Genomic DNA, 21,779 nt, shown 5'->3' with positions numbered 1-21,779 from the left:
ATCCAGGAGAGGCCCGTCCAAGAGGGGATGGGGTGAACTGCTGGTCCTCATCCTCCCGAGAGGTGCATCCAGGAGAGGCCCGTCCAAGAGGGGATGGGGTGAACTGCTGGTCCTCATCCTCCCGAGAGGTCCATCCAGGAGAGGCCCGTCCAAGAGGGGATGGGGTGAACTGCTGGTCCTCATTCTCCCGAGAGGTCCATCCAGGAGAGGCCCGTCCAAGAGGGGATGGGGTGAACTGCTGGTCCTCATCCTCCTGAGAGGTCCATCCAGGAGAGGCCCGTCCAAGAGGGGATGGGGTGAACTGCTGGTCCTCATCCTCCTGGGGACCATTTCCTTCCTGGGAAGGGACGTTTGGGCTCAAAAGAAGACCTTTTGGCCCCTCCATCACGTGTCCACGCCGAGGATGCAGAGCAGAGTCCACCGTGGAGGCCCGCCGGGTGCAGGACGAGGCGCCCATCCCGCTGCCCAAGGCCAAGGAGGTGGAAAGGGAGGAGAGGAGGACACCGGCGGCGCCGCGAGGCGTCCCCATCCTGACCGCAGGAGGGTGCAGAGCAGCCTCAGAGCAGGGTGCAGGTGCCCTTGCGCTTCACCTCGAAGGCGGCCGTGAGGAAGCCCAGCTTCTGCTGGCTGTAGGGGGGGTAGCGCAGGGCGTTGAGGGCCTCCAGGCCCATGTTGCGGTGCAGGCACCCGCGCTGGTGGCTGAAGGTGTCGAAGGTGAACTTGCCGTGGTACTTGCCCAGCCCGCTGCAGCCTGGAACACAGAGCACAGGTCCAGACCTGCCCCGGGGCTCTGCTCCTGCCTGCTCCAAGCGCGACGCAGGGAAAGCTTTGCTCCTGGAAGCGGGGATGTGGCGATGGAGACCTCGCCTTTCCCTTGGCCTTTTCCAGCTCTACAGCTCCTCAATCATAGAATCAAGGAACGGGTTGGGTTGGGAAGGACCTTAAGATCATCCAGTTCCAACCCCCTGCCATGGGCAGGGACACCTCACACTAAACCATGGCACCCAAGGCTCTGTCCAACCTGGCCTTGAACACTGCCAGGGATGGAGCATTCACAACCTCCCTGGGCAACCCATTCCAGTGCCTCACCACCCTCACAGGAAAGAATTTCCTCCTTAGATCCAACCTAAACTTCCCCTGTTTCAGTTTGAACCCGTTACCCCTTGTCCTGTCACTGCAGTCCCTAATGAAGAGTCCCTCCCCAGCATCCCTATAGGCCCCCTTCAGACACTGGAAGCTGCTCTGAGGTCTCCCCGCAGCCTTCTCTTCTCCAGGCTGAACAGCCCCAGCTTCCTCAGCCTGTCTCCATACAGGAGGTGCTCCAGCCCCTGAGCATCCTCGTGGCCTCCTCTGGACTTGTTCCAACAGTTCCATGTCCTTTTTATGTTGAGGACCCCAGAACTGCACACAATGCTCCAGGTGAGGTCTCACGAGAGCAGAGCAGAGGGGCAGGATCACCTCCTTGGACCTGCTGGTCACGCTGCTTTGGATGCAGCCCAGGACACGGTTGGTTTCTGGGCTGTGAGCTCACACTGAAACCGGCTCATGTTCATTTTCTCATCAACCAACACCCCCAAGTCCTTCTCCTTGGGCTGCTCTCAATCTCCTCTCTCTACCCATGGTGAGGAGCTACCAGTGTGGCCCCTATGAAGCTCAGCTTCTTCCCAGAGTACTTCCAACTGGGAGCCCCCGTTATCACCACCAGTTCTCCCAGTTGCCGGGGCTGGTTTCATCCTGAGGCTGCACAGGGTGGTTAAAAGCCCAATGACTGCTGTGGTGTGGAAGCTTTGACAAATGCCATCTCAGCCGGGTGATGAGCTCAGGCCCTGCTATGGAATGGCTTCACCTCCTCATCCCAGGTAGTTTGGCTGAATCACTTCCATAAAGATAAGTTCTGGAACGGGAACCACCAAGGATTGTTCCTGAGCCACAGGCAGGTGAGGAATTAATTGTGGCTGGCCTTTGTGGTGTCCCATTATGTCTGATGCAAGCTGCTGAGCACAGGCAGCAGCAGACTGAGGTGAGGACACTCTGGAGACCAGGAGGTTGGGAAAGTTTTGGGAGAGGATTCCTGTTTTCCGGGGATAATGCACCAGGCAGGGCCCAGGGCAGAGCAGACCTCACGTTTCACCTGAGAATACAACTGTTGTTGCCCCTGGAGACCACAAACTCTTTGTCTTGCCCATCCCCAAGGCACCATAAGAAGGTTCTCCAGATGGTTACAAGAGTTTTGCCCGCACTGTTTAGTCCTAAAAGGCAGAATGAAGGCACAAGTCTGCTCCTGAGGGATGCTGAGGGCCCCAATCCAGCACCAGGATGGCTGGAGGAGGAAGAGCCATCCACTTAGCCATCACCTATCCAAGAGCACAACGAGCTGATGTGCTCCATAGTGAGGCTAGACCAAAAGGAGCAACGCTTCCCTCTCACTTGAGCAAGGCAGGAGCCCAACCCTGGCACAAAACTCACCCACAGTGCCCCACACTGCTCAGAAATAGCAGGGAAACAACCAAGGGGTAGAGAATTCCCAACCTTTTATACGGAACATCTGCACACACACAGGGAATGTGGTGGCTGGGACAGCAAACATGGAGAGGAGAAGCTCACAGTGCAAAGCCAGAGAGCTCAGCCCTTGTGCAGTGAAGCCAAGGGCTGCTGGTGAACTCCTAGAGGTGCAGAAGGGGTTTCCTGCACACCACGGACCTCTGGGGCCACCAGGACCCTTCCTCACTAGCGCGGTTCAGGCTCCCGGTGGCCAGGGACAGGCAGGGTTGGGGTTTGCACCTACCGATGCCACCGAAGGGCAGCGAGGTCAGTGTCATGTGTGTCAGGGTGTCATTGCCACAGAAGCCTCCGCTGCTCGTGCGCTCCAGGACCTGGGCCACCACCTGGGAGGGGGGCAGAGGAGGCGGACGTGGGTCTCACACCTTGGTTCCACCGGCAACGCTTGGACCTTAAAGCTCCTCCGGCTCCAGCCCCAACCCCTTCCACTGGAGCAGCTTGCTCCAAGCCCCTGTGTCCAACCTGGCCTTGAGCACTGCCAGGGATGGGGCAGCCACAGCTTCTCTGGGCACCCTGTGCCAGCGCCTCAGCACCCTCCCAGGGAAGAGCTTCTGCCTAAGAGCTCAGCTCAGTCTCCCCTCGGGCAGGTTCAAGCCATTCCCCTTGGCCTGTCCTTACAGGCCCTTGTCCCAAGCCCCTCTCCAGGTTCCCTGCAGCCCCTTCAGGCACTGGAGCTGCTCTCAGGTCTCCCCTTCAGGAGCCTTCTCTTGTCCAGGCTGCCCCAGCCCAGCTCTCTCAGCCTGGCTCCAGAGCAGAGCTGCTCCAGCCCTCTCAGCATCCCCATGGATACCTCTGGCCCCTCTCCAACAGCTCCACATCCTTCTTGTGCTGCTGCCCCAGAGCTGAACACAGCGCTCCAGAGTGGGGGTCTCACCTGATCATCACCCACCTCATCCACCAGTCTCATGTGCTCAGAGCAGGGCTCAAAAGCCCCCTCAGAGCATGCCCTGGGGCTTCAGTGAGGTGGGCACAAGCCCTAACGCCCTACTTCCTCACCCCCCCTTTCCTGTTCCATGCCCTCCACACACCTTGCAATCACTGGAGAAGGCGTAGACGGCCAACGGCCGCGGCCTCTCGTTGATGAAGTCAATGGCTTCATCCATGCTGGCCACGACGACGATGGGCAGGACGGGCCCGAAGATCTCCTCCTGCATGATGGGATCCGAGGGCAGCACGTCCGCCAGCACCGTGGGAGCTGTGGAGAAGGGTTACGGCACCACATCACCCGGTGCCCCAGCACAGGGGCTCCCAGCATCGCCCAGCCCCACGTCCTCACCGATGTACAGGTCCTCCTCCTCCGCCTGCCCGCCGATGGCCACCCTCCCGCTGCGCAGCAGCGCCCGCAGCCGCTGGAATTCCTTCTCGTCCACGATGCGCCCGAAGTCGGGCGATTCCCGAGGGTTGGAGCCATAGAACTCGGTGATGGCCTCGCGCAGGGCGGGCAGCAGCTTCTCCTGCAGCTCCAGGGTGCAGAGCACGTAGTCGGGGGCCACGCAGGTCTGCCCCGCGTTGAAGAAGCGGCCCCAGGCCACCCGCCGGGCCACGCTGCGCACGTCGCACGGCTCCGACACGTAACAGGGGTTCTTGCCCCCCAGCTCCAGCGTCACCGGGGTGAGGTGCTGGGCAGCGGCTGCCATCACCACCCTCCCCACGGAGGGGCTGCCTGCGGGCAAGGGAAGAGCGGAGTCAGGGCTGGGAACACACCAGGTACAGGCCAGCTCTGGGAGGGAGTGCGCTGGGGAGCCAGGTCCCACCAACCCTCAGATACAAGCGTAGAGCTATGGAATGCGTTGGGATGGAAGGGAGCTTAAAGCTCACCCAGCTCAAACCCCAACCCCTTCCACCGGAGCAGCTTGCTCCAAGCCCCTGTGTCCAACCTGGCCTTGAGCACTGCCAGGGATGGGGCAGCCACAGCTTCTCTGGGCACCCTGTGCCAGCGCCTCAGCACCCTCCCAGGGAAGAGCTTCTGCCTAAGAGCTCATCTCATTCTCCCCTCGGGCGGGTTAAAGCCATTCCCCTTGGCCTGGCCCTACAGGCTCCTGTGCTCCCCCCCATTACAACATCCTGGAGCCTCCAACACATCCTGAGACCACATCTCCAGCACAATGAGCTCTGACTTCTTAGAGGGCAGGCAAGCGCAGGCGTAAGGAACAGTGGGGTATCCCTCTTCCCGCATTGCACCAACCCCACAGCAGGCTCTGCTCTGGACATACCAGTGAAGAAGATGTAGTCAAACTTGTTCTCCAGCAGCCTGCTGGTCTCCTGAGCACCAGCGGTCACCACGGCAAAGCAGTCCTGCAGTGCAAGAGGAAGGGTCCCCCACGGTCAGCATCACCCATGTCTGCTGTGTCCCCATCCCCACCAACAGCATCCCAGGCACGTGGACACCAGAGGAAGGAGGTACAGCAGCACCTCAGAGCAGTGCTGGTGAGGGCAAGGCAGGGTTGGGAACACCATGGCCGTGGGGCAGGGATGGGGATAAGGGCAGGAATTGCTCCTCACACTGTCCAGGTAGCAGCCCAGCGATTCAGCAAGGAGCCTCCCAGTGTTCTTGGCCTTCTCGGAGGGCTTGATGACAACACAGTTACCTGGGAGGAGATGGAGAGGACATCATCGCAGTGACCGGGGGCCAACCAGCCCTTGGGGCCCCCCAGCCTGGATGCTCAGCTCACCAGCAGCGATGGCCCCAATGAGAGGCCCCAGGATGAGGTGGATGGGGTAGTTCCAAGGCCCAATGATGAGCACCACGCCATAGGGGTCCTTGCGGATGAAGGCAGAGTCCAGCTGTGTCATCTGCAATGAGACCATGACCTCAGGGCTGTCCCCTCCCTGAGCTGCTCTGCCCCATGAGTGTCCCCCTCTTCCCTTCCCAACGCAGAGCTCCTGCCTCACCAGGTTCTTGCCCACGTGCTCGTCCTTCATCCAGTGGCACAGGTTGTTCAGGGTGTTGTTGAGCTCGTTCTTGCACAGGAGGATCTCAATGAGATAAGCCTCGAAGGATGGCTGGGGACAGACATCATCATGGATCATCAGGACAGACATCATCATGGATCATCAGGACAGACATCACCCCAACACCGACCCTGTCATCTCCCCCTCCACAGGACGCATCTCCCCCTCTTCTGCCCATGAAGAGGAGCAGAAGACATTAAGTAGAAGCTATTAAGCACAACCAGAGAAGGTTTGTGCTGGAAGGGACCTTAAAGCCCAGCCAGTCCCACCCCCCTGCCATGGGCAGGGACACCTTCCACTCGTCTTGATCTCCCTCTGGCGGGTTAAAGCCATTCCCCTTGGCCTGGCCCTACAGGTTTCCTGCAGCCCCTTTAACATCTCCACAACATTTATCCTTCTCCTGAGACCCCATCTGTGACCTGCTTGATGGGGCAGGAGCCCTGAGCCAAGGGGGGACCAAGCAATGGCCCCAGGAGCTCCAGACAAGCCGGTGCTGGTGTCTCCATGCTGCAGACAGCGGATGGGACCATGCTCCCACTGCTGGGCCCATGTCCTGACCCCCAGAAGAGACAGAAACCCCCACAGCTCCTGGTGCTCCTGCAGTGACACAGGAAAGGCAGGTGGGGCGAGAGGCCTCCGTTTGGGAATTGAACCCAACATAAGCCATCCCAATGGGCAACGGACACAACGCCCACATGGCCAGTGATGGGGAACGGTGCTGGGACACCAGAGCCGGGACCACAGCGGCTTCCAAGGCCCATCCTGCCCACAGTGGGTCCTCTCCGCTGCTGTAAGCACGAAGCACAGCTCAGGATGTCCTTGCAGGAGCAGTGGGAAGACACAAGAAGATAGTGAGCAGGCCCAGGAAAGCCCTTCCAAAGGCCTGGAGAGCAGGAAGAGCAAAGCTCCTGCGCTGCAAAGCACATCCCAACATCCTTCGGACTCCTCCAACCCACCCAAAGGGTGGGAGCCTTCCTCCATCACCACTTTGGGGTTGGGGGGCTCGGAGGCAGCAACTTCTGATGTTCCACCACCAAAGCCCCCGCAGGAGAGACCTTCAGGTGCCCAGTGCCACTGGATGTGTCACTGCCAGGAGGCTGAGCTGCACGGGAGGGCTCAGCAAGGCCAGGAGGTGGCCGGTGAAGCACCGGGGATGCTCTCAGCCCCGTCTTTGGGAGTTGCATCACTGCAAGGATGAGGAAACTGCCGCTGCAGATTAAGGGTTCCAAGGAGACATCAAGGTTAGGAGATGGGATATTCCAGCTGAGCTCATCCAAGTGCCTTCCAAGATCAGTGGGGAGCAGGTGAGGCACCCACCTCAGATACGCAAGAGCAGGTGAATTGTCCATCTAACTATGAAGGTCCAACTGCATAACAAACGCGTGAGTGGACAACAGGAACTAATTACAGGCAATTAGGAGAGGCGAAGGACGCACTTGGAGCTCTGCTGCCCATCTGATGCTGGAGGAGAAGGGCCTCCCCTCACACAAACAAGGCAATTACAAAGGCTGGGAGAGGGCAGGATGTTGAAAGCCGGCTCGGATACACCCCTGGATGCAAGGCCTTTAGGGCTGAGTGATCCCACGGCGTGATAAGGGCAGTTACCCCTCTGAGAGCATCTCCCGGTGGTCCAGGAGGGAAGCAGCACACCTCCGGGAGGGGAAAAGGGCCCTGAAGCACCCACATGGAGAGGAGACGAGCTCAAAGCACAAGGCAGAGCCACGGTGGGGATGCTGCTGCCGTGGCAGCGCGCTGCAACACGCAGGGCCGCATCCAGGAGGGACCCGGATGCACATCCCAGTGGAACCAGTCCCCGGCAGGAATGTGCAACCCCAGCACGTTGCACAACACCGCCGGTAATCCCGGGTGCCACCGTGCCGCTGAGGGGCACCCCAAGACATCACCGCTGCGGAGGGCACCTGAAGCCACCCCTGACTCCACGTGTGGGGCAAAGCTCGGTGATCCCCGGGGTCCCCCCCTTGCATCGGCCAATGGGGCCTTGGTTGAATGCTCCAGGGATGGGAACACGGTCCCTATATCCAGAGAGCTCTGTGGCGAGGCAGCACCTATGGGTGCCCCACGGCAGCCCTGAAGCACAGCAAGGGGGACGCAGGACCCCAGGGAGGATGCCCACAGAGCCCCACACACACGCGAGACCCAGAGGAAGGGCTATGAACGGTCCCAAAGGTGCGCCCAGCACCCGGCTCCCCCCTTCCCCTCACCTTGCCCACGTCCAGGGCCGTGGCCTCCAGGATCTCCTGCTTCTTGTCCTCCAGGAAGCGGCCCAGGGCCTCCAGCTGCGCCACCCGGTACTCCATGGGCCGCGTCTTCCCCGAGAGCCAGGCTGCCCGCAGCAGGGCCACCAGCCCCGCATAGGGGTTCCCGCTGCACGCACGGGGCTGTCAGAGGGACCCCGAGCCCATCGCAGCCCCATGTGTCGTCCCCCCACAGCGCCCCAAACGGGAGCCCCACAGACCCCAGGGATGGGGCAGGGAGTCCCTCCTGTGCCCCCTCCATGGCATTGATCCCAGCGTTCCCTTCTCTCATCCCTTGGTCCATGGACCCCAAACCTGTCCCCCAGCACCCTTCATCAGCACCCAGCTCCTCATCACCCCAACCCAGCACCAAACAGCACCCCGGGGTGAGGGCAGAGCACCCAGACCCCTCCCACTCCCATTCATCCCAGCCTCACGCTCTCCCATCACCATCCATGCTCCCCTTCCCATCACCACCCTCATCCTCCTCAGGAGCGTTCCCAGCCCCGGGAGCTGCTGGGATGCGGCAGCCCCTGGACCCCAAAACCTGTCCCCCCTTCATTAGCACCATGGGGACCCCATCACCCTGTGTCTCCCTTCTCCCCCCCCCCAGCCCCTCGCTCTCACCATCCAGCAGTGCACATCACGGGCCCCTTCCCCACGCTCCCGCTGCTGCTCCCACCGCCTCCACAGCAGCCGGCGGCATTCCCGGGATCGCTGGCCACAGGGATGCACTTCCCTGGCTGCTGCCCGGGGAGCTCAAGGGCTTGCTGCATGCCAAGGCCTCGGAAGGAGCTGCTGGGATGGAAGTGCCGGAATGCCGGAGCTGGAAGTGCCGGATCCCAGCAGGAGTCACCCGTGTCCCAGGGCTGCCTGTGGCACCTCTGGAGGGTGAAGCTGTGCTGCTTGGGGCTGTCCCGGCCTGACTCATCCCGGCGGGACATGCCTGGCATTCCCGGGATCGCCACCACCACCTGCTGCTGCTGTGGGGTCACCCCATGGGGACCTCAAGGACCCACACGGAGCCCCCTCAAGGATCTCAGTGGGGGCCAGCACTGGGACTTCCACAGCCCGCTTGGGTCCGCCAGCGCGCCAGGAGCTGTGGGGCAGAGCTGCAGCCCCATAGCTGCCCCTCTCCGTGCCCCAATGAACCCACCTTCCCTCAAGGGAACCCACCCAGAGGGGTGCCCCACAGCCGCCGTGGGACCCCAAAGGGCTCACCTGTGGGGCTGAACGGTGGCCAGAGGAGCTGGAGGTGCTGCTGATGCTCAGGGGGATGCCCCTAAATGCTGTGGGGCTGGTGGCCAGGCCCCATGGCCAGCGATGGGCAGGGCTGGGCCCCGCCTCCGTGGGGCCGGCAATGGGGCCAAGGCCTGGGCTGGGACCTCCCCTCCATGGACAGTGGTCCTGGGGGTTCTCCTGTGGGCCCCAGCACCACCATGAACCACGGGGAACCCATAAGCACCCATGGAGCTGGTATCCAGGGCCACCCTGACCAAAGGGCACCCCATAGGCACCCCCCAGGTGCCCTGCCCCACATCCCCAGCACCATGGGGCTCACCCACAGCACCCCCATGGCAGCACCCAAAGAGGGTGACGCAGCTGTCCCCAAGCAGCCGCTGTCCCCATGGAGGATGCCTCACGTCACCGGAGACCTAAAGGGACAGCAGGGATCAGAGACTGGAATGGGATCATGGGGGGAGCCCCATTATACTACACCCCCCCCCCCAGCACCCTGACCCCTGCACAGCACCCACTGAACTCCCAGCACCCTGACACCTGCACAGCACCCACTGAACTCCCAGCACCCTGACCCCCCTGCACTTCACCCACTGACCCCCCCCCAGCACCCTGACCCCTGCACAGCACCCACTGAACCCCCCCCCAAGCACCCTGACCCCTGCACAGCAGCCAGTGACCCCCAGGCACTCTGACCCCTGCACAGCACCCATTGAACCCCCCCCAGCACCCTGACCCCTGCACAGCACCTATTGACTCCCCCCAGCACCCTGACCCCTGCACAGCACCTATTGACTCCCCCCAGCACCCTGACCCCTGCACAGCACCCACTGAACCCCCCCAGCACCCTGACCCCTGCACAGCACCTATTGACTCCCCCCAGCACCCTGACCCCTGCACAGCACCTATTGACTCCCCCCAGCACCCTGACCCCTGCACAGCACCCACTGAACTCCCAGCACCCTGACCCCTGCACAGCACCCATTGAACCCCCCCCAGCACCCTGACCCCTGCACAGCACCCACTGAACCCCCCCCAGCACTGGTGGCTCCTTCTCCTCACCCCAGGCATCCCCCAGTACCGGCCGGGCCGGATCCTGCTCCGGTCCCGTGACCATGCCAGGACGTCACCTTCGGGCCCTCCCTGCCCCCGGGCACCCCCGCCTGGCCACGCACCCATGGGTGCTCCCAGCACCGGGATCGGGTGCCGCAGGGACCCGCACGTGTCCGGTCACCCCCAAACCGGCCCCGCACCCACAAACGGCCCAGGGTTGGGAAGGGGAAGCGAGAGCAGAGGGACCTGGTAGCACCCAGCACCCAGGGCTGGAGCACCCACACCGGGGCCTGGTGCGAGGGCTGCTGGGATGGGGATGGGGTCAGGGTGCTGGGGGGGTTCAAGGGTTCAATGGGTGCTGTGCAGGGGTCAGGGTGCTGGGGGGTTTAATGGGTGCTGTGCAGGGGTCAGGGTGCTGGGGGGGTTCAATGGGTGCTGTGCAGGGGTCAGGGTGCTGGGGGGGTTCAATGGGTGCTGTGCAGGGGTCAGGGTGCTGGGGGGGTTCAATGGGTGCTGTGCAGGGGTCAGGGTGCTGGGGGGTTCAATGGGTGCTGTGCAGGGGTCAGGGTGCTGGGGGGGTTCAATGGGTGCTGTGCAGGGGTCAGGGTGCTGGGGGGTTTCAAGGGTTCAATGGGTGCTGGGGGGGTTCAATGGGTGCTGTGCAGGGGTCAGGGTGCTGGGGGGGTTCAATGGGTGCTGTGCAGGGGTCAGGGTGCTGGGGGTGCAGGATCGGCCCCTTTAAGCGTCCCCGTCCCCGTCCCGCCCCATCCGAAAGAGGAAGCGGCGCCCGCCCCGCCCCGGGCTCCGGTAGGGGAGCGGATACCGGGGGTGCTGGGAGTGTTGGGTGCGGGGCTGGGGGTGCTGGGTGCGGGGCTGGGGGTGCTGGATGCTGAGGTGAAGGGTTGGGGGGGCAAGACACGGGTGCAGGGTCTGGGGGGGGGGGCAAAGTGCATGGGTGCAGGTCTGTGGGTGCTGGGCTCAGGTCTGTGGGTGCAAAGCACATGGGTGCAAGGGATGAGGGTGCTGGATCTGGGGGTGCTGGGCACAACGGTGCAGAGGTGCAAGGGTTGGGGGTGCTGGGCACAGGGTCCACAGGTGCAGGGGTGCAAAGTGCATGGGTGCAGGTCTGGGGGCGCTGGGTGCAGCGTCCATGGGTGCAAAGCGCATGGGTGCAGCGCTTGGGGGTTGCCAACAGCACCCCAACCCCTTCCCCGCCCCATGCAGCCCCCCCCCGGAGGCAGGATGCAGAAGGATTCCAGCGTGTACCAGGATGCAGCCACGGCAGTGGCGGGTGACAGGCTGGGTGCTGAGGGGACAGAGACACAGGTGAGGTCCCTATGGGTGCCCCCCATAGGGTCCCAGTGGTGCTCCCCCCCCACGCCGGGGGCTGACAGCCACTGTCCCCCCCACCCCAACAGCTGGATGACTTTGTGGGTGCTCACCCCGACTACAACGAGGAGGAGGAGGAGCACAAGTTCTTCCGCCGCAAGCGCCTGGGGGTCATCAAGAACGTGTTGGCCGCCAGCCTGGCCGGGACCCTCACCTATGGGGTGTACCTGGGTATGGTCCTGCTGCTCCTCAGGGGCCCCCAGTGTGGTTTGGGGGGGGGGGGGTGTGACCGGCTCTGGACCCCCCCCCTTCCTCAGGCCTGCTGCAGATGCAGCTGATCCTGCACTACGACGAGACGTACCGGGAGGTGAAGTACAGCAACATCCAACTGGAGGACATCGACCGCAAGGTGTTGATGGGCATCAACGTCACCCCCATCGCGGCGCTGCTCTATACCCCCGTCCTCATCAGGTACAGCACTCTCCATGCTGCCCAACAGCCTTCCCAACGGGAATCCGTGCTTCCCTCTCCAATCCCTGGCAGGTTCTTTGGCATCAAGTGGGCCATGTTCCTCGCCGTGGGTATCTACGCCTTCTTCGTCTCCAGCAACTACTGGGAGCGCTACTACACGTTGGTGCCTTCCGCCGTGGCCATCGGGGTGGCCATCGTGCCCCTCTGGGCTTCCCTGGGCAACTACATCACCAGGTAGGCCAGGGGTGGGGTGGGTGTGAGGTCCTGGGTGACACCCAACTGACCCACGGTGCCATGCAGGATGGCCCAGAAGTACCACGAGCACGTCAACTACAAGGAGGAGCAGCGGGCACCACGAGGGGCCAGTGATGCCTACATCATCGTCTTCCAGACCATCTTCTATGCCTTCTTCCACGTGAGTGCTGGCCCAGGGAATGGGATGGGGTGGGCAACGTGGTGCTGAGCACCTCCTGCTCTCCGTGCTGCAGTTGAGCTTCGTCTGCGCCCAGATGCCCATGCTCTTCTTCCTCAACGACTACCTCTACCAGCTCAACCACACGCTCTTCGGGGTCAAGCACTGCGGTGAGGACGGGGTGGTGCGGTGGGGTGGCAGGGGGACCTCCGGGTGGGCAGGAACCACGGTGTGTGCCCCCCCAACAGGGACCCTGAGCCACGGCACCCTGCCCGGCTTCAACACCACGGTGCTACAGAGCCTGCCCCGCAGCGTCAACCTCATCGTGGTGGACAGCGTGCTGATGGCGGCTGCCTTCCTCGCCATGCTGGTGGTGAGTGAGCTGGGCACAGGGCTCCAGCAGGGCCAACATCATCCCTATGGAATCATGGAATCAACCGGGTTGGAAAAGCTTTAAGATCATCCAGCGCAACCATTGCCCAGCACTGCCAAGGCTCACGTCCCCAAGAGCCACATCCACACATCCTCTAAGCACTCCCAGGGCCGGTGCCTGCAGCCCTGCCCTGGGCAGCCTGTTCCAATGCCTGAGCACCCTCTGGGGCAGGAATTGTTCCTCAGCTCCATCTAAACCTGCCCTGGGGCAGCTTGAGGCCGTTTCCTCTTGTCCCATCCCTTGTTCCTTGGGAGCAGAGCCCAGCCCCTCCTGGCTCCATCCTCCTCTCAGGCACTTGGAGGCAGCCATCAGGTCCCCCCTGAGCCTTCTCTTCTCCACACTGAACCCCCCCAGGTCCCTCAGCCCTTCCCCATCACACTTGGGCTCCAGGCCCTGCTCCAGCTCCGTTCCCTTCTCTGGCCCCGCTCCAGCACCTCAAGGTCTCTCTTGCAGTGAGGGGCACAGAGCTGAGCACAGGATTCGAGGTGCAGCCTCCCCAGTGCCCAGCACAGGGGCCCAATCCCTGCCCTGCTCCTGCTGCCGCACTGGTGCTGGTGCAGTACCAGGATGCTGGGGGCTTCTTGGCTGCCTGGGCACAAGCTGCTCCTGCTCAGCTCCAGCAGCTCCTTTCCAGCCTGGAGCGTTCCATGGGGCTGCTGTGGCCCAGGGTGAGGACCCAGCACCGAGCCTGGTTGGATCTCACACCAGTGACCACAACGCAGGGATCCAGCCTGGCCGGATCCTTCTTGCAGAGCCTCCCTATCCTCCCTCCAGCAGATCAACTCCCGCCCTTGGTGTCATGTGAAGTGACTCAGGGTGCCCTCCATGCCCTCATCCAGATCATCAACGAAGATAGCAAACAGCACTGGCCCCAACCCCAAGCCCTGAGGGCCACCACCAGTGACCTGTCACCATCTAGACGTGACACCATTCACCAGCACTCTCTAGGCTCTGCCAGCCAGCCAGTCTTTTACCCAGCAAAGAATCCACCCACCCGGGGCCATGAGCAGGCAGTGTCTCCAGGAGAACACTGCGGGACACCGCATCGATGCTTTGCTAAGGTCCAGAGGGGCAATGTCCACAGCCTTTCCCTCATTCACCAGGCAGGTCAATTGTTGCAGGAGGAGATGAGGTTGGTCAAGCAGGACCTGCCCTTCTGGTGCTGACTGTGTTGATCCCCTTGTTGTCCTGCACGTGCTTTGCCATCCCCGGCAGAAGGGTTGCAACCGGGTGATCCTAAGGTCCTTTGCAAGCCAAACCCTCTCGCTTGGGATGCGGTGCTCCGTGCCCTTCCCCACACGCAGGTCCTGGTGCTCTGCGGTGCAGCCTATCGACCCACGGAGGAGATCGACCTGCGCAGCATCGGCTGGGGGAACATCTTCCAGCTGCCCTTCAAGCACATGAGGGACTATCGCCTGCGCCACCTCTTCCCCATCTTCATCTACAGCGGCTTCGAGGTGCTCTTTGTCTGCACCGGCTTCTCCCTGGTAGGGATGGATGGGGACAGAGGGGAGGTGACAAAGCAGGGACAACCCAAGTGATGCTGAGCCCGTTCTTCCCTGCAGAACTATGGGGTGTGCGCCCTGGGGCTGGAGAAGCTGGCCTATCTCCTCATGGCCTACGGGCTGTCCGCCTCGGCCTGCTCCAGCCTGGCCCTGGGCATGCTGCGCCTGCAGCGGCACATCCCGCTGCTGGCTGGAGCCTTCATCCACGCTGCCCTCCTGGTGACGCTGTTCTGCTGGGCACCGGAGCCCCGGCTCGTGGGCCAGGCTCCTCTGCTCTACGCCATCGCCGCGCTCTGGGGCACGGGGAGCGCCCTCAACAAGACCAGCATCAGCAGTGAGTAGCGGGAAGGTCCCCAGCGCAGCCTCTCTTGTCGTCCCCCCCCCCCGCTTCCTCCTCGTGCCACAACCTGCTCCTTGGACACGCTGACAAGGAGCAGGACAGACCCACGGTGCCCCCACAGGGGGACCCTGACAGCAGCTCTCCTCCCTCACAGTCCTCCTGGGCATGTTGTACAAGAACAAGGAGCGCCAGGACTTCATCTTCACCATCTACCACTGGTGGCAAGCCCTGGCCATCTTCACCGTCTACCTGTGGTCAGAACTACCCATGAAGGTGACCGCGGTGGGGTGGGCAGAACCTCAACATAAAAAGGACATGGAACTGTTGGAACAAGGCCAGAGGAGACCACGAGGATGCTCAGGGGCTGGAGCACCTCCTGGATGAAGACAGGCTGAGAAAGTTGGGGCTGTTCAGCCTGGAGAAGAGAAGGCTGGGGGAGACCTCAGAGCAGCTTCCAGTGTCTGAAGGGGGCTTATAGGGATGCTGGGGAGGGACTCTTCATTAGGGACTGCAGTGACAGGACAAGGGGTAACGGGTTCAAACTGAAACAGGGGAAGTTTAGATTGGATCTAAGGAGGAAATTCTTTCCTGTGAGGGTGCTGAGGCACTGGAATGGGTTGCCCAGGGAGGTTGTGAATGCTCCATCCCTGGCAGTGTTCAAGGCCAGGTTGGACAGAGCCTTGGGTGCCATGGTTTAGTGTGAGGTGTCCCTGCCCATGGCAGGGGTTGGAACTGGATGATCTGCAGCTCCTTCCCTACCCTAACGATTCTATGGTTCTATGGACGTGGGAGCTGAGGGGGCTGCAGCCCCACGCTCAGCCCCTCTTGGCCCCGCTGCAGGCCAAGCTCTCCATCCTGCTGGCGACGCTGGTGGCGGCGGTGGGGGCCTACGTGCGGATGGAGCAGCGGCTGGGGCAGCACGTGGAGTACCGCCTGCCCCGCATCCCGCGCCCGCGCCACCGCATGCGCGGCTACCGCTACCTGGAGGAGGACGCCTCGGACCAGACGGGCTCCGAGGGCGATGGGGACGGCGAGGAGGAGCAGGAGGAGCGCCCAGCACCGGCCTCCAGCCGCGAGGAGCTGCCCACAGGGGATGAGGAGCAGCGGGGTTAGAGCCGCCCGGCCCGTTCCAGCCCTGGGAGGCGGCCCCCACCTTGTTCTCTACAGTAAAAAGTGGGGGGCTGAACCCACCCTGGAGCTACCCAAAGACTCCTGAGCAGGCTCAAGCTTCCAGAGGTCCCCTCTGCAGCAACCCCAGGCCAGGCCTAAAGACCCCGTTGCGAAGCAATGCAGCCCCCAAAAGGACCCCAAAGCCCTCAGGCCAGGCCTGCAGCCCCATAGCCAGCCCCATAGCGCCCCCCCCAGGCAGGCCTGCAGAGCCCCTAACCAAGCCTAAAGCCCCTCAGGCCAGGCCTGCAGCCCCATAGCCAGCCCCATAGCCCCCCCCCAGGCAGGCCTGCAGCCCCATAGCCAGCCCCACAGCTCCCCCAGACAGGCCTGCAGCCCCATAGCCCCCCCCCCTTCCCCCCAGGCAGGCCGCCAGCCCCATACCCCCCCCCCTCCCCCAGGCAGGCCACCAGCCCCATAGCCCCCCCCCAGGCAGGCCTGCAGAGCCCCTAACCAAGCCTAAAGCCCCTCAGGCCAGCCCCACAGCCCCCAGGCCAGACCTGCAGCCCCATAGCCAGCCCCACAGCCCCCAGACCAGACCTGCAGCCCCAGAGCCAGCCCCAGAGCCGCCTCCAGGCAGGCCTGCAGACCCCCCTAACCAAGCCTAAAGCCCCTCAGGCCAGCCCCACAGCCACTCAGGCCAGACCTGCAGCCCCACAGCCGCCTCCAGGCAGGCCTGCAGACCCCCTAACCAAGCCTAAAGCCCCTCAGGCCAGCCCCACAGCCGCCCCCAGGCAGGCCTGCAGCCCCATAGCCCCCCCTGACGCGGGCCTACAGACCCCCTAACCAAGCCTAAAGCCCCTCAGGCCAGCCCCACAGCAAGCCAGGCCTACAGCCCCACACCACCCCCTTACCAGCCCACCCCGCCCCTTTCCACCCCCCTATACCTCAATAAAGCCTCTTCCATCTCCGCTCTTCGCCTCGCCGCGGCTTCTCCTCCCTCCATGAGGGGCAGCAAGCACCAAGCACGACGCTGAGGCGGGGACTACAGCTCCCGGCGTGCACCGCGCCACGGCGCGGTGCACGCCGGGAGCTGTAGTCCCCGCCCCAAGATGGCGCTGTACATCTTCCCTCCCTCGAACTACAACCCCCACAATCCCCCGCGCCGGCAAGGGGTGTGCGCTGTCACGTGCGCCTCCCACCCCGCGCCTGCGCGCTGCGGGCTGTTGTTGTGGCGGCGCGGCCCGGCCGGTAGCGATGAGCGACAACGATGACATCGAGGTGGAGAGCGACGTGAGTCGGGCCCCGCTGTCGCGACAGCGCGATAGGAACGCCCCCCCCCCCTCCTCCCCCTTTGTACCCCCACGCTATCGCTTCCCTATGGGCCGCGGGAGCGGGGTAGCACCGGTAACGTTTGGTTTCTGTTCCCTCTTCCTCATCGCGGCGCCGTTTCCTTCCTGGTGCCTTCCTCCTCCTCTTCCTCCTCCTCGTCCCGTTCGTGCCCCTTCCCCCACAACCGGGCCCCATCAGGAGGAGCAGCCGCGGTTCCAGTCCGCGGTAAGCGCCGGGACCCGAGCACGTGGGGGGGAGGGGGGGGGGAATGGGGTTTTGGGGGTGTCGAATGGGGATGGGGTCATTGGGGGGGGGGAGGGGAAGCTGTGGGGCTGGGGGTGTCCCGGGGAGGATGGATCTGTGGGGCTGGGGTCTGCTGGGGAGGGGATCTGTGGGGATGGGGTCTGCTGGGGAGGGGATCTGTGGGGATGGGGGGGATCTGTGGGGATGGGGTCTGCTGGGGGGGGGGAATCTGTGGGGATGGGGGGGGATCTGTGGGGATGGGGTCTGCTGGGGAGAGGATCTGTGGGGATGGGGGGGATCTGTGGGGATGGGGTCTCCTGGGGGGGATCTGTGGGGATGGGGTCTCCTGGGGAGGGGATCTGTGGGGATGGGGGGGATCTGTGGGGATGGGGTCTCCTGGGGGGGTGGCATCTGTGGGGCTGGAGGGATCTGTGGGGCTGGGGTCTCTTGGGGGGGATCTGTTGGGATGGGGGGGATCTGTGGGGATGGGGTCTCCTGGGGGGCTGGCATCTGTGGGGCTGGGGTCTCCTGGGGGGAGAGCATCTGTGGGGATGGGGTCTCCTGGAGGGGGGGGGAATCTGTGGGGATGGGGGAGATCTGTGGAGCTGGAGTCTCCTGAGAGGGGGCCATCTGTGGGGCTGGGGTCTCCTAAGCAGGGGGAGATCTGTGGGGCTGGGATCTCCTGGGGAGGGGGGGATCTGTGGGGCTGGGATCTCCTGGGTGGGGTCTGCATAAGAGTTCCTTTGGGGATGGGGTCTTTATGGGAATGCCCCCAGGGCAGGGGATCTTGGGGGGGGGGGGGGGGGGGGGCTGTGAGGGGGCACAGGTTGGGGGTCTCCTGGGGGGTGGGAATCTGTGAAGCTGGGATCTCCTGGGAGGGGGGATCTGTGGGGCTGGGGTCTCCTGGGGGGGATCTGCGTAAGGGTTCCTTTGGGGGTGGGGTCCTTATGGGAATGCCTATGGGGCAAGGGGGTCTTGGGGGGGGGACGTGTGGGGCCGAGAGGGGGCATATGTGGGGTTGGGGGTCTTGCAGGAGGGAGATCTGTGGGGCTGGGGCTTGTGGGGAGGGGGCACTCATGGGCTTGCGGGGCTTCTTAGAAGGGGACCTGTGGGGCTGGGGATAGGAGCCCACTTCTGGGGTTGTGAATCCGGAGGGAGATGGGGTGGGGGGGGGTGTGAGCTTTGTGGGGCTGGGACTCTTGGTGTGGGGCACTGAGGTTTGGGGCTCACGTGTCCTATGGGGCCGGATGTGGGGTGTAACCCATGGGGGCCGTGCCTGCTGGTGAGGGTACCCTAGGGCATATGGGGGGGGGGGTGGCCCAGGAACCCAAAGCCCCCAGAGCCGCATCCTTCCCCATGGGTGCCGAGGCTCTTCCCATGCATCCATCCCCAAAGGGCTGCCCCAGAGCGGTGCTGGGGAGCAGGGCATGGATCCCCCCACCACCACCACCGCCCCAGTGCCACCCTCACCTCCCTTTGCCCCCCCCGTCCACCCCCAAGGCAGACAAACGCGCCCACCACAACGCGCTGGAGCGCAAGCGCAGGGACCACATCAAGGACAGCTTCCACAGCCTGCGGGACTCCGTGCCCTCCCTGCAGGGGGAGAAGGTGAGGTTGGGGAGCGTGCTGGGTGCTGGGCTCCCCCCGCTGTGCGGGTCCGGCCCCTTGGAGGTGCTTGGGGAACCCAGGGTGGTGCGGGTGGGAAGGGGAGAACATGGAGCAGCTCATAAAGGGGCTGCAGGAAAGCTGGAGAGGGGCTTGGGACAAGGGCCTGTAGGGACAGGCCAAGGGGAATGGCGCCTTCATCCCAACCCATTCTGTGATGTTGTGGGAGCCCAAATGAAAGGGGGATGGGGATGGAAGGAGTTTGAAGGAGGCCATGGGGGTAAAAGGGACCTGGAGCAGCTCTGCTCTGGGGCCAGGCTGAGAGAGCTGGGCTGGGGCAGCCTGGACAAGAGAAGGGGAGATCTGAGAGCAGCTCCAGTGCCTGAAGGGGCTGCAGGAAACCTGGAGAGGGGCTTGGGACAAGCGCCTGTAGGGACAGGCCAAGGGGAATGGCTTGAACCTGCCCGAGGGGAGACTGAGCTGAGCTCTTAGGCAGAAGCTCTTCCCTGGGAGGGTGCTGAGGCGCTGGCACAGGGTGCCCAGAGAAGCTGTGGCTGCCCCATCCCTGGCAGTGTTCAAGGCCACAGGGGCTTGGAGCAAGCTGCTCCAGTGGAAGGGGTTGGGGTTGGAACTGGGTGAGCTTTAAGCTCCCTTCATCCCACCCCATTCCCTGATTCCATGGTTCAGTTCTCAGCCTAACCCAGCACCACCAGGAGGTCACAGTCATCCCAGCCCTCCCCACGGGGGTCCCCAAGCCAAGAGCTGGGCTCCGGTGCCATCGGCACCGCGCACTCCCCCCTGGTGCTGCGCCGCGGGTGGGATGGGGCGGACAGAATCCCATGGGCTCCTCCGTGGCCTAGGTCTTTATCTCGCCTCGTCTGCCTTTTCCCACTATTGCAACAGGCATCCCGGGCGCAAATCCTGGACAAAGCCACAGAGTACATCCAGTACATGCGCCGGAAAAACCACACGCACCAGCAGGACATCGACGACCTCAAGCGCCAGAACGCGCTCCTAGAGCAGCAAGGTGAGGGGGCGAAGGGAATCCCATGGGATCCAGGTGGGATAAGGCATAGGGGATCCAGGTGGTGGGATACAGGTGGGATAAGGCACAGGGGCTCCAGGTGGGATAAGGCACAGGAGGGATCCAGGTGGGATAAGGCACAGCGGGGATGCAGGTGGTGGGATCTAGGTGGGATAAGGCATAGGGGATCCAGGTGGTGGGATACAGGTGGGATAAGGTGCAGGGGGGGATCCAGGGGGGATGCAGGTGGGATAAGGCACAGCAGGGATGCAGGTGGGATAAGGCACAGGAGGGATCCAGGTGGGATAAGGCACAGGAGGGATCCAGGTGGGATAAGGCACAGCGGGGATGCAGGTGGTGGGATACAGGTGGGATAAGGTGCAGGGGGGGATCCAGGGCGGATCCAGGTGGGATAAGGCACAGGAGGGATCCAGGTGGGATAAGGCACAGGGGGGATCCAGGTGGGATAAGGCACAGGAGGGGTGCAGGTGGGATAAGGCACCGGGGGGGGGGGGGGAATGCAGGTGGGATAAAGCACAGGGGGGATCCAGGTGGGATGCAGGTGGGATAAGGCACAGGCGGGATGCAGGTGGGATAAGGCACAGGGGCTCCAGGTGGTGGGATGCAGGGGGGGATCCATGTGGTGGGATACAGGTGGGATAAGGCACAGGGGCTCCAGGTGTTGGCTCTGCCTTGCAGTGCGGGCGCTGGAGAAGGCCAGGTCGAGCGCTCAGCTTCAGGCCAGCTACCCCTCGACGGACGGCAGCAGCCTCTACACCAACGCCAAGGGCAGCACCATCTCCGCCTTCGACGGCGGATCCGATTCCAGCTCCGACTCGGAGCCCGAGGAGCCTCAGAACAGGAAGAAGCTGCGCATGGAGGCCAGTTAGGGCCCCCCCCGGCCCCCCCACCGCCCTCGGCCGTGTAAGGACTCTTTCCCTTCTCTCGTAGAGGCTCTCGGACTGCAGCTTCCCAAAGCCCATCCCGGCCCTTTCCCCGCTCCAACCGCACCGGCCCCGAGGGGGGAGCCGGCCAGGCAGGGCCCCCGACAGACTTGGGGGGGGGAAGTGTCTCCAAGGAGGCACCGTCCCCATTGCCCCCCCTCCCCAGCGAGCCCCTCGCCCTCCTCCTTTCTGGTTTTATATGAGCGTTTCTATTTATACCCGGGGACCACAGCAGTCCTGAGCTGAAGGGGGAGGCTGTGCAGCCCCCCCCCCAACTCCACTCTGTGTGTGTGTGTGTGTGTGTGCCCCCCCCAAAAGGCCAGGCCTCACACAGGGGAGCTGCTCCTGACCCCCCCCCCCCATCAGGCAAGCACTGGAAGGAAAAGTGGGGGGGGGTCTTGCTATTTATTCTCTGCGTGTGCAATTCCAACTGCCCCCGATGCCTGTGGGAGCTATGGGGGGGGGACAACACACACACAACGCCTGCACCCCCTCTTTCCACAGCACAGAGCCAGGCTGGGTGCTCTCTGTGTGCATCCTGTCCCGTGTCCTCCCCCCCCTTCCTTTTCCTCTGTCACCTTCCCCACCTCTATGGCATTCTCTGATCTCTAGCATCCCCTCCGTGCCCCATAGGTACCCCCCCCCGCCCCATTCCCATTTTGATGCCAATTCATTCCATGGATCTAAGGTATGTTGTACATACTGCCCGGAGTTGTCTTGCAAGTTGAGGCTTCCCCTTTACTATAAGACTCTAAAGAATAAAACGGGACATAGAAAAAGCAGCCTGATTTCCACTTCCCGATGTTCCCTTGGGATCGGAGCCCAAGCATCACCTCCCGGCCCCAAAGCGCGGCACGGAGGGGGGCGGCAGCTCTGCCCCACTGCACGCACACGACACGGGGTTGGGGTTGGGGTTGTTGGGGGGGGGGGTGCAGCTCATCCTTTTGGGGCTTTATTCATTCCAATAATGAATTCC

At 63.3% G+C, this 21,779-nt stretch overlaps 3 protein-coding genes across 4 annotated transcripts; 2 read left to right on the top strand and 1 right to left on the bottom strand.

Moving 5' to 3' along the window:
* Positions 1–517: 517 nt before the first annotated feature.
* Positions 518–7,918, bottom strand: ALDH3B1 (aldehyde dehydrogenase 3 family member B1). Its single transcript, XM_061479208.1, has 9 exons — positions 7,734–7,918; positions 5,452–5,562; positions 5,232–5,352; positions 5,062–5,147; positions 4,773–4,854; positions 3,836–4,222; positions 3,588–3,754; positions 2,786–2,885; positions 518–751 (listed from the first exon to the last, which is right to left on the bottom strand). Exons 1-9 carry the CDS (start codon positions 7,827–7,829, stop codon positions 558–560), a joined length of 1,344 nt encoding a protein of 447 aa, XP_061335192.1. The 5' UTR covers positions 7,830–7,918; the 3' UTR covers positions 518–557.
* Positions 7,919–11,242: 3,324 nt separating this feature from the next.
* Positions 11,243–15,697, top strand: UNC93B1 (unc-93 homolog B1, TLR signaling regulator). 2 transcript variants are annotated; one of them, XM_061479206.1, is made up of 11 exons: positions 11,243–11,384; positions 11,477–11,618; positions 11,705–11,858; positions 11,931–12,092; positions 12,159–12,273; positions 12,347–12,440; positions 12,519–12,643; positions 14,008–14,190; positions 14,269–14,542; positions 14,703–14,821; positions 15,389–15,696. In XM_061479206.1, the coding sequence occupies exons 1-11, from the start codon at positions 11,277–11,279 to the stop codon at positions 15,659–15,661; spliced, it is 1,749 nt and encodes a 582-aa protein (XP_061335190.1). In that variant the 5' UTR covers positions 11,243–11,276; the 3' UTR covers positions 15,662–15,696. The 2 variants fall into 2 exon arrangements, with proteins under 2 accessions (XP_061335190.1, XP_061335188.1); XM_061479204.1 differs by having other exon boundaries at positions 11,705–12,092; positions 15,389–15,697.
* A 1,134-nt stretch (positions 15,698–16,831) lies between these two features.
* Positions 16,832–21,359, top strand: MAX (MYC associated factor X). The gene is made up of 5 exons (XM_061479210.1): positions 16,832–16,948; positions 17,186–17,212; positions 18,731–18,838; positions 19,739–19,862; positions 20,559–21,359. The coding sequence occupies exons 1-5, from the start codon at positions 16,913–16,915 to the stop codon at positions 20,747–20,749; spliced, it is 486 nt and encodes a 161-aa protein (XP_061335194.1). The 5' UTR covers positions 16,832–16,912; the 3' UTR covers positions 20,750–21,359.
* Positions 21,360–21,779: the final 420 nt, after the last annotated feature.

The sequence above is a fragment of the Pezoporus flaviventris genome, unplaced genomic scaffold (genome assembly GCF_033815535.1).
Source record: "Pezoporus flaviventris isolate CSIRO_AGI_PZ_B2104156 unplaced genomic scaffold, CSIRO_AGI_Pfla_v1 ptg000145l, whole genome shotgun sequence".
Classification (NCBI taxonomy): domain Eukaryota; kingdom Metazoa; phylum Chordata; class Aves; order Psittaciformes; family Psittacidae; genus Pezoporus; species Pezoporus flaviventris.
This window is presented reverse-complemented; position numbering and strand designations above follow the sequence as displayed.

Bases quoted from the DNA above. Each gene is read 5' to 3' on its own strand.
- ALDH3B1 (XM_061479208.1), bottom strand. From the start codon at position 7,829: ATGGAGTACCGGGTGGCGCAGCTGGAGGCCCTGGGCCGCTTCCTGGAG. The intron at 5,563-7,733 runs GTGAGGGGAAGG...GTCTGTCCCCAG, and splicing joins CGGCCCTGGACGTGGGCAAG to CCATCCTTCGAGGCTTATCT. The intron at 752-2,785 runs GTAGGTGCAAAC...TCTGTGTTCCAG, and splicing joins GCTGCCCTTCGGTGGCATCG to GCTGCAGCGGGCTGGGCAAG.
- UNC93B1 (XM_061479204.1), top strand. From the start codon at position 11,277: ATGCAGCCCCCCCCCGGAGGCAGGATGCAGAAGGATTCCAGCGTGTAC. The intron at 11,619-11,704 runs GTATGGTCCTGC...CCCCTTCCTCAG, and splicing joins CACCTATGGGGTGTACCTGG to GCCTGCTGCAGATGCAGCTG. The intron at 14,822-15,388 runs GTGACCGCGGTG...GCCCCGCTGCAG, and splicing joins GGTCAGAACTACCCATGAAG to GCCAAGCTCTCCATCCTGCT.
- MAX (XM_061479210.1), top strand. From the start codon at position 16,913: ATGAGCGACAACGATGACATCGAGGTGGAGAGCGAC. The intron at 17,213-18,730 runs GTAAGCGCCGGG...TCCACCCCCAAG, and splicing joins AGCCGCGGTTCCAGTCCGCG to GCAGACAAACGCGCCCACCA. The intron at 18,839-19,738 runs GTGAGGTTGGGG...CTATTGCAACAG, and splicing joins CCTCCCTGCAGGGGGAGAAG to GCATCCCGGGCGCAAATCCT.